This window comes from Lissotriton helveticus, chromosome 7, assembly GCF_964261635.1.
Source record: "Lissotriton helveticus chromosome 7, aLisHel1.1, whole genome shotgun sequence".
Lineage (NCBI taxonomy): Eukaryota > Metazoa > Chordata > Amphibia > Caudata > Salamandridae > Lissotriton > Lissotriton helveticus.
This window is the reverse complement of record NC_136068.1, coordinates 1080066339-1080082913: the sequence shown is the minus strand read 5'-3', so window position 1 is coordinate 1080082913 and position 16575 is coordinate 1080066339. Positions and strand designations below refer to the sequence as shown.

Below are 16575 nucleotides of genomic sequence, written 5' to 3'. Positions count from 1 at the left end.
ACACTGCCTTTTATTTTTCTAGTTTGTTGGACATGTACCATTGAGAAATATTTTTGCTCATCACCACACCCATAAAGATATTCCCTCACCCAAACAACTGTTAGAACATGTAGTTTTAACTTCATATATCTAGTGAATCAACTATTCACACATCTTTGGGCAGTCACACACACCCCCACCGAACCACACACATTCACTCTCCCATACAAATACTCAGTTAACTAATCAATAACTAATATAGACTTTCACATAGCTAGTAACCAACTGGAGAACCAGTTTACACAACAACTGACAAAGTGATACAGATATTCACACACTTTAGTCACTATCCACTATATTTAGTGAGACACTATAAATTGTTAAAGTAAACAGTCAATTACACGGCTACTAAATCCTCCATCCAAATATTTATTTGTATATGTCCACTCATTCTTCAATGCAAATTGCTATATATAATGCATATTTAAATAACGAAGAAAACCACATTCACTTGATGATGTCATCAGTGATGTCATTTGAGATGTCATCAGTGATGTCACTGACCATGTCATGAATGATGTAATATGTGACATCATCAGCAGTGGATTGCGGGTGCGCGAAATATAGTTAGTACAACTAACTATATAGGAGCAATTTCAATGGTTTTGTATGAGTGAAATGTCCAGCTAACTATAATACCCCTAAAACTTATAGTTTTTTGAGTGGATTTTAAAGCTTTTTTAAATGCTAATTCCTAACTATACAAGGCCTGAAACCTATGGTTTTTTCAGTGAATATATATATATATATATATATATATATATATATATATATATATATATATATATATATATATATATACATACACACTTATCTGCAAAATGCTTACATTTTCATTATAAAGGAATACGCGTGGTAACATTTTGCATGGTAAAAGCATTTGCGTTGTAATGGATGCATGGTAAAGGTATTATGTGATAACGACTGCATTGTAAAGGTTGTTTGCCGCCTCCTCCATGGTGTTCCTGTGGGTACAAAGCCGGCATCACCATTTTGTTGTTCATGTACGGGATCTTCATCGGAAGATTAACTGACCTTCCAAACATTTAGAACCAGGTCATTCTGCACCGGGGTGACTGTAAAAGGTTTATTGTTAACACCTGCCTCTTCTTGTTCTTCATGTGTTATGGTGGAGTAGCATGCTTGTCGAAACATTTAAGGAAGCGGATATAGCACAGCACACTGAATAATCATCAGCCTTTCTCTTCGTCCACACCACTTCATGCATGAGGTCAAATGATTTACCTCGAATGTCTGGGATATGAATAATTGACAGGACGCAGCATAGGAAGGTGCCTAATCAAAAAACTACAATTTACTGGAAAAATAGTGGAGGGCACAATTTATATCTCTGTATGCTCCACAAATGCAAGAAGTGGCTGCCTTGGGGGACAAGCGGAGTCCCACTAGTAGTAAGTGATACAAAGAGGGATTGTCAATGATAAAATGATTTGTCTTAAAACTACATATGGTCCGAAAATTCCACCATGTGACTTATACATGGAGGTAATACTGATATGGGGAAATATTGTAAATGCAAAATTGATCATCACCTAGACAGAACAATTACAACGCATAAGCAAACCCAAAACTCAAAAATCAGGAGGTAAGTTTTAGAGACTACAGTCTTACCAGACTTTCGAAGGCCACAGGATGGAATAGGAGAACAGGAATGTGAGAGTTAGAGATAGAAAGCAAGGAGAAACACAGAGAAAGAATAAAAGAAAGCAAGAGAGGGACCGAGAGAAATAAACCCACTGGAGAGCTCTGAAAACGTTAGTGCAGAAAGAATTGCAGTACATCCGGGAGAACTCCGCCCGCGAGTAAATGTGAAGTAGCACTACAGCATGAAAAGGGAGTGTTTTTTAAACACAATACACTCAACATTCATTTTAATAAGCATTAAGCCAGGTTGCGTTTGGATTTATTTTCTTCCCAGAATTCTACTCTCCTGAATAAAAGCCTTTCCGATAAATAACGTAGAGTGTTTTCATCGCGTTTTAAAATAACATTCAATTTTCCACTGCTATGAATCACTTAAAATAAGAACATAATGAAGAGTTTGTGCTTTCAAGAAACAGAAACATTGTCTGTTTTATGGAGTAGTTTCTGCTGACGGTGCATGATTTAAACATTGGAAAGTAGGCTACAAAGTGAATCAGAAATGTCCTTGTAAGTGACAGCCAGTGCAACAAATATTGGATTATTAATCACATGCATTCCTGATGCAGCACACGCACTCGGCACTGCACAGTGTAATGTTCCCTTGGGAAATGCTTTTTTTTGTTACTCAGAATAAAAAGTGTTTTGCAGCAGTGCACTTTTCGATCTACACGTTCTAAAGGAGGGGCAAACAGATGGTATAAGAGATGCGAAGACAAAACAAATGAAATACCTTCCAACGTCACAGATATGGGTGTAGAGTGGACTCTGTTATGTATTGTTATCGTCAAACACCAACTTTTCCTAAATAAATCCACTCAAGAACATTGAAATGGAAGACTAAAAAAGGTGTGTCTTGTTTTTCAAATTGTTTCTATTTTCTCATTGTCTCAGAACATAGTGGTAGATAGCACATGTGTTCTTATATATACTTGCATACATTTGTTCCTGCCTGCTGAGTTCTGTTACTCTCTCTGTATAGGATTAGGGGCCATATGTATCAAGCTAATTAGCATTCGCAAAGGCCGAAATTCTGCGAATTTCGACCTTTGCGAATGCTAATGTGATAAATGGTATGTATCAAACATGTTTGATGCAAAATAAGGAATAGCAAAATTTGCTATTCCTTATTTTGCAATTGCACTTATGGAATCGCAAATTTTGCGATTCCTTAAATGCAATGTATCAAACAAAAAATATTCAAAAAATGCCATTAAGGATTCGCAAATTACCACCAACTTCTAGTTGGTGGTAAGTTGCGAATTCCTTTCAAAAAGCTTTTTTCAAAAAAACCAAAGGTGCCATATGATGCCCATACATGCCCTTAGGGCATGTATGTGCGCCATATGCCCCCAAATTTCATTTTCAGGGGTGCAGCAGGGTGTTCTTGAGACACCCCTGCACCCTTGAAAAAATTCCTAATTTGCGATTAGCAAATTGCTAATCGCAAATTGCCCCTTCATTCGTATGGGCCTCCTGGCCCATAGAAATGAATGGGTAATTTGCGATTAGCAATTTGCTATTCGCAAATTAGGAATGGTAAGGAATCGCTATTAAAAAGCGATTTTGTACATACATACCGTTTTGCGAATTCCAAATAGCGATTCCTTAAAATTCGCTAATTGGAATTCGCAAAACGGAACTATGATACATATGGCCCTAGATCATGTCCTAAATTGCGAAGAACCCGTCTCCTATAAGAGTTCCTTGGTTACAACACCTCTTACTAGATCACGACCTGCTTAAATGCCATGACCTTTTTTCAACTTACTGAAAGAAGTGTATTATGTGGTAAACAAGTTTTGCTAAATGTGGCACCAGGACGTTTCCTTGTTTGGGGTATGTTTCATATGACAGCATAGACACTGTTACACAAAAGTATAAACCAAGTGTTATGCGCTTCATTTACTTTAAATTATCCTTTTAAGCTGAAAGTAGTTTAGTTGAGGTAAATTATCATTCTAAAACAATTGAAGAAAACCCGGGTGGACCAAAGTAGGGATGCTGAATATGACTTGTATGAAATATTAGTAGCCAGCTTAGGCAGTTATGCCACTGACGCATAAAATACATAGCACTGGCTACCAGCTATTTGGCTTTTAGAGCAGTAAATAAAGTATGTTATGATACGCCCATTGAATGGTCCACAGTCTATAGCCCTCAGTGAGAAGAAAGCGGGAGCCAGTTCCTGCCCGGATTCATACACGTGGTCTGTGTCACACACACGCTTCACTTGTCTCACTGAACCACACCCAGGGGTACAAGCCCCAAGCTCCACTGAGTCCATCGATTTATGATGGCTTGGATACTTGCTGAAGTCCTTGGACATTTGGAGGCATTGTGTGCTCCCTTTAGTTTTGTCAAGGCCACCCATCTGCCCGGACCCTGCAGGTGAGCCCGCCACATGTCCCAATGAACATCTTTGCGGACCCCAGTGCTCTACTGAACTCACTGACGTGCGGAGTCCCATGTACCACTGAACCTCTTCCACTTGCGGAGGACGCTTATCCACTGACCCCTAAGTGTGCAGGCCCCGTGGTTCACGGAACATCTCAATGTTTGGAAGCTGCACATCTGTCCAAGTCCTTTAATGTGAGGAGACTCAAATTTCCTCCTAATCTCATTATACCCATTCCATGGCTGCCTTTCATCCCTCTGAAGCCACGGAGACCCCATGTCGACCTGAACCCCTTCACCTGCGGAAGGCTCATTTTCCCACCTGGCGGATTGGTTCAGGAGTCCGGTACTTGCAGCAACTCCCGACGAGATGTACCGCAGACTCCAGGCTGATCTTGTGACCCACGGAGACATAAATGGGTTTTGCACTCTTGTCGCAGCTTTTTAGGGCCTGTGGGAGGGGAAATAAAGGCAGCATTAGAGTAACCATGGTGACTTGGGCAACAGAGCCTCTTGTACTTTCTCAGTATAACACAGCCAGCATGCATCTCCGAAGAAGAGACGCAGATTATTATTTGTCCCACTAACTAAACACTTACCCCTCGCTTATTCATGTTTAATGGGAAACGTTTCTTCGCATTTTGTTTTCTACCAAACACTATTTGCCTGTGGACAAATCATGCCTAACTCACAGCAGATCGAACAAAAAAAAAAGTTGTCAAAGGACTACGTTTTCAGAAAGTATTAAGCTGACCTAAAGGATTGAGAGGCTACTGAACCCTCATCCAAGGTTCATCAATCTCTTGTTTTTTCTTTGAGAATTTGACTAAATCGCGCACTTCGCTTCTTAACCAGGAAACAATAATTAAGCCTTGAGGAAGTTACTGTTTAGTAACGAAACACATGTCGGCTGCCCATTGGGTTCTTTTTGGGATCCATGCACGGAAGAACTCTTAACAACGTGCTTCAGAACTATGTGAACTCTTAACAACGTGCTTCTAAATATGTATTAACAATATGACATCGTATTGATAATAATTATGTCAACTATGACATTAAAACAGCAAAAATAACTAAAGCTTTTGGATGTTCTCTACATAAAGGTCAAATATGGAATATGTTTTTTTCTGATCATCGATAAGTTCGTGATTCTGTAACAAGGTCAGGACTGATAATTCTTTCTTCATAGAAGCACTTGCTTCTGTGCTAAATAATTGAGTGCCGAGGTACAACAACTGTTTAGTTAGCTCATTATAACTGTCATCCCTTTGGATTTCAGTTTAAGTCGACATCTTGGGTAGTGAGATGTCACCGTTACCTTGAGAGGCACCGTCATCTCACTGAAATTATTTGGACTGTTAACATTCATTACAACCAAACCTTATTGTAATTCCTAGATTGATTAGTAGTGTGACAGCCTATACCACCACTACCTGCTCTGTATTATTGTGATACAGCCTGTAAGGTGCCAGTTCTCTGATGCTCCTACCAATTAAGACGAATTCTAGGCCCTGGCAGCCTGGAGGCAAACTCAAATTGCTCCCCTAACTAAATATAAGAGAGTAAAATGCCTGATCGTTTGGAGGGAGACTTCCTACTGAAAACCAATCTAATATAGACACGGTACAGCCTTTTCAATGTCCCCTGTACCCCATAGGATTGAATCTACCTCTGGGGAAAAAAGATCAATGCAATTCATTCATAACTCTTCATTCTCACTATGGACCTGACACTCCCTCCTGAAACCAGCGCCAACACCATCTGTGAGTAAAAACACAGTAGATGTCTGGCTTGGGGTTGGACTAAACTTCTAGCCATCTCAAGCCTCTTTACCAGGTGTACACTGCAAAGGAGGGTGCAAAAACAATGTCTCCTGAGTGGCTGGCTGCCTAAACTTTTCACATAAATCTTCTTCCTTAATGGGAGCTGAACCCTTTGTCCAGCTTCCTTGGACTGAACTGAGTAGGTACAGGACCTCTACACCCAGTACATTAAGGCCATCCTGTTAAAGGCCTGCATGGACCTGAAGAGTACTTCCTGGGAGTGTGAGCAGCCATCCTGCATTGTGGGCACACTTACCCAGCACCAGTTATTCTTCATATTTATACTGATGCACACTTCTCTATCCTGTGTCTATGACTCACAAACGTGCTGCAAGAGCGTCCAGAGACACTTGGAACCCCTTGGTTGACCACCACCGTGCATGGCATTGAGGGTCAGCAACCGGTAGCCTGTATTGGTTCCTGCTTTATCTAACTTTCACCGTGCTATATTAAAATTCAGTGTCCCCAACCCTTTACAGAGGGAGCACTAGGACAGCAAGATCCCTCCAGCATAAAAAAATGGCAATGCAATCAGCTGTTTTTCAGAGATATCATCCCTGGTAGATCCACACCATGACCAGTAGCCAGTGCAGCAGTGGACACACTGCATTACTGTATAGCAACATAACACTTGGTAGCCTTCAATCCCTTTATAAAAACTTTCCTCTAATTTCCTTATTACAGGTGACTTGTAACAACCCTATTCCTCTTTAATAAAGAAATTACATAGCTGCTCAACTGTAATAACTTATTACAGTTGAGTTCTGACATCTTAATGCCTGCTGCCAGAAGCCAAGGTGAAAGGCAGGACACAGGGCAAAATTAAAGCTGCATTTAAAAAAAAAACGAAACATGGCTTTTCCTTCTTATGGTCGGTTTCTGTAGATGACCAGTGATAAACAGAAAGAACATAATTATACCAACATGTTTTTTTGTTTTGCATCATTTAAGTAATTTTAGAAAATATAGAATCTCTCTGCATTCTTCTCCAAGTTCCGAGCTCTTTTCTTTAATTTAACATGTTTCATATTGATTCTAGTATCTTTAAATAGCTAACTGATTTTTTGGTGTGTTTAATTTTGCACTAGAGATTCTACTTTTATTCTTAACCGCATCGCCGCTAGCGGTTTTCCCGCTGTACACGGCAATTTTAAAATTACCGCGTTACATGACGAGCTCAGCTCGTCATCAGCGTACGGCAGGTTACGCTCATGACGAGCTGAGCTCGTCATCAGCCTGGAAGGGGTTAATGTTTGCAAATATCCTATCTCTTTCATATGAAACAACACACCAAGGATTTAAGTGGTTTATGGGAAGTGTGATGGTATGGCCATGCCATGCCAAGATTCTAAGCACATTGCACGCCACCTTGGAGTTCTATGACCTAATAAAGGGACTCGCCCTTTGCCCTCGTTCCGCTAAATGGTCACAAACTTCTCAATAGCTTGCAGTATCTTTATTATGTATGGCACAGAGTACTTTATCCCATATATATAAAAAGCTATTTTGGTTGCAGTAACTCAGATTTCTGATGGCAACTTCTAACAGCAGATTCAACAGCTTGTGATTATTGTCAGGTGCCAGACTGTATCCGGAAATTTTGAAAGGAGTCTTCTGCATGCCAATAGATGACTCCATGCAACTCCACATTGATATGATTTCACTCTGGAAATGACAAAGGAGCCGCATATAAGTGCTACCTATGCCCGCTGACATCAGTTCTTTTCTTTCTGTGCCTTCAGAAGCAGATTCAGAGTTCCGCTCCTATTTTCTTTCTCACAAAGAGATGCTTTCTTCCAGCCTACATTTTTTCGGTATGCAAAGGATGTCTCCCCTGAAGACAACCTGATTTAAGTTTTGAAAAGTTTGTTGTAAACAAATGTCTGTTAAAGATTCCCACCAGATGTGCCGCTGGTGCTTGGATCAATCACACAACTCCAAGGCCACCGATGACTGTGAGCAAATGAACCCAAAAGCCATTCAAGGTCGAGAGGTGAAGCTCTATGTGATGGAGCACTGGAAGGCTCAGTGAAGTTTCAGGTCCAAGTCAAAGCCGATAGAGTGAACTTGATGCAAGTCCTACTTTCACTCCTGAACTCCTTCCTGAAGCCGATCTTCCCCGAAATCAAAATCTTCAGGTAAGTCACAGAAAAAGCCAAGCAGGACTCGGCACCTTGCCGCCACTCTTCGGACAAGACATGAGGGCATCACTGTGCCACCTGCAGTTGTGCACATACTTTGAACCAACTTGTTATTCACAGAGACTGATCAGAGCAAACCTTATGGAGATGACAATGGTGGGAATGAGGGAGGCCTCGCTCCTCTTTATGGTGCTGGCGGTTGGTATATGGACCTAAAAGAAGGCAGTGATCTAGACACTTCAACCGACACTGGGCTAGTCTCTCCCCCTGGACCACCACCGGAGGAAAGCAGTTCATTTGCCACAGCCATTCGCAGGGCTGTCAAAGTTCGCAACCTTCACCTTCCTAGCATGGTGGTCAAAACAATTGTCCTCACAAATGCCCCACAGCCTGGCCTTGCTCCTAATGAACTACTCCTACCTTTTAACAATGCCCTAAATTACGCATTATTTGGTACCTGGGCTAAATCATGCTTTAGCCTTCGAGTTAACTGACCAGCCGTAACCCGCCTTCTGCCTAAGGGCCAGCTTCCGGAGATACAGATTTTTTAACTCAGTAACCTATACCTTAGAGCTTGGTGGCTCAGGCTTCCACTAGCAAAGTGAATTCAGATGCCTGCCCAACTACTCCCCCACAGGGAGTTGAAAAGAGTGTATACCTTTGACAACCTCATGTTTTCTTCGGCTAGCCTTGCCCTTAAGTCGGTTAATGCCAGCATTCTCCTTGGACATACCTATGCACTCTGTGAAATGGTGGATGAGACACTACCTGTAGTCCTAGAAAAACCGTGATCTCTACAGGTCTAGACTAATCCAGACTGGCCAGGGTGCAGCTAAGTTTGTCATCTGGTTGGGCCTAGAATATCACAGACTGGCTGGGTAGGGCTATTGTAAGTAGAGTGGTGTTCTGGCGCAACACTTGGATGAGGTTTACAGGCTTCTCCAGTGGAGTCTAAGGGTCCTTAATGGACAGGGCGTTCAACAGATTGTTTGACGAGAAGGTGGATTCGGCCCTGGAGTGATTTAAGGAAACTCAAGCAATGCCTACTCTCTGGAGTTTCAGCTCCAGTTCGACAACCCCCACATCAATGTACCCCTTTTTTGAACTATGGCAGGGGCTTAGCATATGGCACGTCAGCTACCACCGCCCACACTGCAGGCTTCCCAGCCATTCTGTGGTTGAGGCCGTGGATCTGGCAGACAAAGGCCTGCCCATTGGGGCAGTGTTCCGCTCACGACTCTGCACTCCTCATCAAATTAAGCAAAACTCATTAGTGCCCCCTCAGTGGCACACAGCCACCCAGATGGTGTCTGGATCAGCCACTTTCTGCAGGGGTGTCAGGACATCACATCTGACAGATGAGTCCGACAGATTATCCAGCTGGCAATGTCTTGCCATTTCTGTCCAGCCCCCCCACACCTGCCACGTACAGTGGAACGCCTGACTGCAAATCATCTGGAAATCCTATGCTAAGGAGTGTGAGGTATTTTGGCAAAATGGAGGTATTGTGCGGATCTCAGCATCGAAAGTGGGGACAAAGTTGCTACTCCTGTCAGTGATGTAGCAAGTTCAGGTGGTACCCGGTGTGGAAAATTTCTTGTCACCCCCAGATTGACAAAATGGCAAAAATATGTGTTTTTATAACACATATTTTTGCCATTTTGTCTCCCCCCTCAGTGATGACACCTGGGGCGGCCCGCACCCCCCTTCCTATGCCCCCGACTCCTGTTACTTTCTTGTTTTGGAGAAGGAGAGAGGCCTCCATCCTATTCTAGATCTTTGACCCCTCAATACAATGCTCTACAAAAGCATGTTCAAGATGCTCACATTGGCCCAGGTTCTACCTGCTCTGGAGCCCAGAGACTGGATGGTAGAGTTGGACATACAGGGCACATATTTCCACAGCCCCGTCCTTGTGATACAAAGTCGGTCACAAGCACTGTCAGAGATTGGCATCCTCCTTTTAGGCCTCACCAGTGCCTCCCAGGTGTCACAAACGTGATGGATGGCAGTGGTCAGTGCCCATCCGAGAAGGTCGGGAGTTCCAGTCTTCCCCTACCTCAAAGAATTGCTGCTGAGGGAGTGTTGGCACAATCATTCGCAAACCACTCGATATGTTGACATCTCTGGGTTCTCAATCAATTTGCTGAATTCACAACTTACCCTTTGTAGGAGAGTAGGGTCTGCAATCCTATGATCACCCAGATTTTTGCTTTTTGCTGCACTGGTTTACGACTTTCCCTGGCTGTGGGCCTGCTAATCAGACCCACAGCCTAGCTGTTCTCTCTATCCAAATTCCCTGTACCCAGGGCTGAGGTGTACCCAGAAGTCTCCCAGGGGCTGAAGCATGTATTGTGCCACCCCTGGGTTGACTAACTAAACTGACACAACTGGCTGCACGACAGCTGGGGCAAGGTGGTGTACTCACCCTTTGCTTTAGATATAGTATACCTATATCTAACCCTAAAATGGACACACAGATCTCCTATCAGTCACTCCTATGGCAGGCCTTAACAATCCTGAAGGCAGAGTGCTTGGAATCGTGTGAGATGGTGCTCTGGCATGAGCTGAGCCTGTCTGCGGCTTTCGGGATCTATCCCTTGGCCGTTTCCATGATATCGCATACCATATACTCTTAAGTGCATTATAATCCTCGCGGTTAAATGCCAACTCTGGTATCGCTTTATCAAAACATGTCGAGTAAGGTGTCATACGAATTGGAATACTAACCCCTCGCCAATTCTGGCGACGGGGTTAGCATTCCACCCTTCTAGAGGGACACGACATGCATGTAGCCTGTAACCCCGGTTAAAGTCAAACAGAGCCTCAGCTCCACAAAATGGATGCTGCCACCGAGACAGAAGTCTGCCCTCCTGCTGCTGGGAGTCCTCCCAGAGCAGGAGATAAGGACAAAGGGTTTCCTGCCAGGGGCGGTGCCAGCACCGTCCCAGACAGGGTTTTGTGTATTGTAGGTAGGCAGGGCTACAGAGGAAGGTGACTGCACGTGGCACCCCGGTGCTCACTGTGCATAGGCCGGCTTGAACCAGTTCCAGGGACACTCCAGACCCTGTGCTGGGGAAAAGCCCGCCAAGGAAGTGGGTGTAACCACCCCCCTCCTGGTCCCAGGACCTAGTCGCGTGCCAGCCCCCTTTTCCCAGATAAAGGTAGGGACTGGCCCCCTTCCAAATCAGATCATCTTTGAATCCTGAAACTACTTTCTACGAAAGGAACTCAAGACTTCTTCCTAAGATTTCTCCCTTGTGGCTAAGGAGTAGTCACCCTGCATCCGCAGGCACCATCTGAAGAACACTGCGGTCTGCTGCAAGTCCTTCCTCCGGAATCCGACTGCCCAGCTCGACGAGAACCGGCTTCCCTGGCACCTCTGACCTCTACCCACCTCTACAGCCCAGCTGAGAACCGTGGGTGCGACGAGACCTCGAGGGACCGGCCATCTGCAAGACTGCACGACTTCTGCACAGCAAGCCCGCCGAGTAATTTCCTGGTGAGTGCTTTGGGGTCCGAGAAGCCCCGACCCTGAGCAGCTCCAGCACCGAAGTGCAGCCTCCCAGCATCTCCACGATCTGCGTGGGGCCCTTCTGCTTTTTGCTGCTCACCGCGTTGTTTGGCTACTAGCCCGCTGGCTTGTGGCCTTCTGAATGACGCCCGACGACATTTCTGCTGCTGGTCTGGTTGCTCCAGACTGGCCCTTGCTCCCTTCCTGAAGAGGAGCACCCCGGACCCTCCTGGTCCACTCAAGACGCCATTTTTAGTCCACCGCGTGGGCTTGAATTAGCCAAGGCTTGTTGCCCAATCCTGGGTGACTTCGACGCCGACAGCTTCAACCATCGTGGGACAGCTCGCCTCTCCATCCTGGTCGCCGACAACGCCTCCTGGTCCGTGAGATCTGTGGAGCCAGCGTCGCCCACTCACCTAGTCGAGGTGACTGCCATCCGGTGCCCTCCTGGTGCCCACTGACTACTGGCTAGTAGTCACGAACTTGGTCCCCTCTGCTTTCAGGTGTCATCCCTCTTCGATCCAGGCTTGGATCACTCGAACAATCTTCACTGGTCGCCTGCCAGCAACTCCTTTCTTCCAGGCTCCTGGTCCGGCAACGAGGATTCCCGACGTCTTTTGAGACCTATGCAGCTGCAGCCCCTGGGCTAGGTAACTTCGGCACTTCGGTGTCCCAGCATAGCCTCCCTATCCAAGGGTCAGGATCCACTGTCGTTTTCTCCCTACCAGGTCGGGTTCGCCCGTGAACACTAACTTTGTGAATTCTAGCTCCCATAGACTTTGTCCCGCATCCCGCGTGAGAGTGCACACCTTGCACCCGAGTCCCCTGGGCCTCCTAGAAGTAATCTAACGATTCCCTAGTCCAGTCCTAGCGATTCCAAAGCCTATTAGTACTGTTACTTACCTGCTAGTAATTCGCATTCCACTTTTAAAGTATATGGTTTTTCGTGCCCCTCGGGCATTTGTGTATACCGTGCTAACTTAAGTATTTTCGTAAGAGTTTTGTTGTGTGCCTAGCACCCTGTCCTCATAAAGAGTACAGGGTTGTTGTGATTCTAATAAATACACTGTTTATTTTCATAACACTTGTGTGGTGTCCTTTCACTGGGTGTTCAAGGGGTAATGTGATGGTAAAACAGCTGGCTTAACACGCCCTCTAGAGTCTTAGCCTTAGACTGCTCGTATCCATGCTACTAGGATAGCTGGTCTATAAGGTTGACTTACAACCAATCATCAATAAGGGTTGTTTGGACTGATACATAGTGATCACTAGAATAGTGAGCACTGCATATCAGGCCAACTTCTCACACCCTTTCATAAAGACTTCTATTCATCAGAGCTATACTGGGTACAGTGCGCTTTCGGGCGTTTCCTCTGGGGCGAGTCCAGGACTTTCAGAGTATGAGCCCTAGGTTTCAGCCCCTCTTCTTGGTCTCAGTTAGGGTGGCTCTGAGGGTGTTTGGCATGTTTGCCTTTTGCATTCTGCTTGCAGACATGCTAGGTGGCACCTGCAAGCTTTACAGTAGTACCAGAACACCCAGTGGTCCTAGTAGTAGGGCAACTGGTCAAACTCCACCGAGGTGTTGGAGGAGGCTGCAGAAGATGTGCAATTGGAACAGCTGCAGATTCCTTTCCATGCCCCACTCAGAGTTGATGGTGGCGGGCAGATGCATCCGTGCTGGGTTGTGAAGGTCACCTGGGAGAGGATGAGATCAGAGGACTCTGGTCTCCGCAGGCAAACAGATTGCAAATCAACCTCCTGGAGTTGCAGGCAATTCATTTAGCGCTAAAACCTTTCCTGTCCACCATCAAAGGATGACTGTTGCGCGCCTATAGGAAAGCTGCAGGGCTTCTCTTATCAATTCTTTTTTCCTCTGGTTCCCGGACAATTTGCTGTGAACTTTAGAATACATTTTAGAATAATTGGAGCATTAAAATACTCCTGTAACAAGTCTTTTAAGATTTCCACAGGAAAAAGTTCTGGAAGTTATCTGGAAAGTCCGATTGCCTCCACTCGTGTTCTAATTGGTAGTTTAGAAGCCTGCATCTGGAAATATGTGCTGTGAACTATTTGTTACAATGCTTTGACTTAGTCAACCGATGTTTCAAGGTTATGCTGACAATGGCTGGAAACAATTTGTCCTAAAGCGTCTGCGAATTAAGTGAATGTCCAACAGGATTGCATCAGCAGAGACTGGGCTACTAGGTGAGAAAATCAACGCCAAATTTCCAAGGGCGGAGGCGTAGCTGGTTGTGGTCTCTGATGGTGAAGCGTGCATGTTCAAGGTGTGTGTTAACGATCCTACCTGGAGACACAGTTGATGCAGGTCTCACATTATAAATGCTCAAACTCAAATAACGCGATGAGGCAAACATCAAAGTGCGCAATGTGCATGACGAGAGCCAGGAGGCTAGCGGGGAGTCGTGCTTTCCACTCTTAACAATATACCGAGTAATTGTGTTTGAGGCATACTTCTCCTTGAGCCAAGCCTTTGGAAAGGCGTGGACTGGCAGCACCGGGAGATATGTACAAAAGAGGTCAATTATTCATAAGTTGGATACTTTCAAGTCAAGGAAGCCATGGGTTATCACTGGATGACAGTGGGGAATATTCTTACCATTCCTAAAACATTCCCAGAGCTACCGGTCAGGCAGAAACGGTCTCCCCCTCGCTGCAGCTCTCGGATCTGAAAGACAGAACACAAGTTCAAAGACACAGTAATAGACAAGTAACTTCTAAGCTAGGTGCTTGCTAAGAAGACATTATGGGACAGGCAACTCCAATGGTACATTTCAGCTTAAGATCGAAATTGCAGAGCAACACCCCATGTTCTTCTTAAGCACCAAGGAAACAGGCTCATATCACTAAGCAACAGATGCCCAAGAGAAAGGTTAGAAGCATTGGCATAAGAGAAAACAACAACAGCTGCCATCTCTTCTTTTCCAGATGTAACGAGGCGTAACACAAACCACCATCAGTAGGAGCTGAAGAACAAAATGGGCTTTCTGGTAAAATGCAACCAGCGAGAATGGACCAACAGTTGGCCAAGGAAACACGGAAATCAGGGCTAAAAGGGGGTAAACACTCAACAACCTGCAGCAATATGTAAATTCCTAGACCCTAGGGCACTAGAGCACAGACTAAAACCTGAAAATTCAATATTCAAGTTGAGATACAAGGAGTTTAAAAAAAAACACCAACATTTCCTCAACCCTCGAACCCATGATCAAGTTCACAATTGAGCAGATTACAGTCCTCTCCTCTCAAAAGACACATTGGGGCTTTGAAACCAGGCCCCTCTTTGCTTGTATAATGTATGTGTGGACCACTCTAAGCGTCAGGTATAACAAATAAACTATAGCGGACTGGGATTTGACAGAAGACCACAAGAACCCAACCCTATTGCACACACACTGCCAAGACAACCAAAACATATACCACCTTCATTCAGGTCAAGTTGGAAGGCTGCCAAAGTCTCTTTATACCTCTATGTGGTTCCAATATGGGATAACCTTCTTCCTCCAAAGGACATGATCTACACCAACTGAGGTCAAGTGAAAGATGAATTACACCACTTAATCTAAGCATGAAGAGCCTACAAAGGGATCATCAAGAATCGCAGACAGAAGTCTGCATGTAACGCACCAAAAGGCCAAGTAATTGACGAATGCTGTGCTATCTAACAACATAAATTGAAAGGCTAAATCAACCTTACTAGAAATTAAGCTTGTGACCCACGTTCTGAATTAAGGGTAATGCAGAAAGTGCTCAAACCAGTGAGCTATTATTAAGTAGTTTAATTTTAGTTTAACTGTATTGCTTGCTTTTACATTTGTTGTACTGAAATGGACTGAGATAGCCGGTGGAGGAGGAGGCTTGGCGAAGAGGCGACAGGAGACTTGTATGTCAATAATCAATATGTGAAAGGGGGGCACTTAATCAATAGGAAACAGGGCTATCAAATTAAAGCATAAATTACATTCGGCTGCGACCAGCCTGGTGGGAGAGAACGGGAAATAAGAAAGACATTGTCATTAATTAGAGACGAAATTAGAAAGGGTGGGTGGGGGGAGCCGCAGGACTGTAGTTGCTCTGCACGAACGCACGTAGGCCCCGATCTGGATTTCAGAAGCTGCTGCAATAATGATAACAATTATCTGGATTGCACCTGGCATTTAGACCCGAAATTATATTTACGTGATGTGTTATATTTAGAGCGAGTTCGCTTGTACAGTACACACTACAAAAGGTCACACCTCTTGGCACCAGGAAAGGATTTTGGGTGTATTTCCTGGTGTGGGCATTTAAGCCAGGTAACACTAAGCAAGGGAAAGGTGGACTGACACTGGAGGCGCGCTGTAATGCCCAGCCCTGTCAAGTGCCATACATCAGGAGTGATACTAACACATTTTTGTGTAGTCGTCCGAAACACCAGAAAAAATGCAAGGTCACGCATTTGTATCGCCTCCTTGACACCACCGCCGGTGCAGTAGAAGAGACAAGTGGGACCGAAATGGCCGCCCTGGCCAAACACTGCTGATGAGCAGGCAGCGCGGACCGCATGCGACTCTGGCAGAATGTCTTGCAGTAATGTCAAGTGTGCAAAGTCTATTGTGAATGGCAGGTCATGAGTGTGGCGCCGACCACTGGTGGCTGATTGCTGCGCTAGCTGCAGCAAAGATCGTTCATGATTAGTATAGCTGCTGGGGCCGGCGTTCACGTGACCTGGTGTATCATGTGATTGCAGCAAATGGAGTAGCCATAACTCTTGGAGCACATAGAGGGCGACCAACAGGTATGTGTTTTAGTTTGCTGGGCCCGTCATCACAAGTATCATGTTCACTACAGGTGCCTCCTGGATCCCCCAGTCTCTGGACGGTGAGGCAGGCCCCACAGTCACGGCAGAGGCAGGAGCAGATGATTGTTACAAGAGGTCCGGTCGGGGTAGCTGAGGTGACGAGCACGCCGCCGCTCACATCACCGCAGCCTGCCTCGGCCT

At 45.0% G+C, this 16575-nt stretch overlaps 1 protein-coding gene across 2 annotated transcripts in view; it reads right to left on the bottom strand.

Annotated features, from left to right (window-relative positions):
• ENDOV (endonuclease V) overlaps nt 1-16575 on the bottom strand; it is a 190491-nt gene that overhangs the window by 64920 nt on the left and 108996 nt on the right. The window contains exons 6-7 of one of the 2 annotated variants that reach the window (XM_078654079.1): nt 14194-14262; nt 4421-4549 (exon numbers count right to left, since the gene is read on the bottom strand). In XM_078654079.1, coding sequence (XP_078510205.1) covers nt 4421-4549; nt 14194-14262 — 198 coding nt within the window. The remainder of the gene's footprint in view (nt 1-4420; nt 4550-14193; nt 14263-16575) is intronic. The other variant, XM_078654080.1, reaches the window with a different exon arrangement.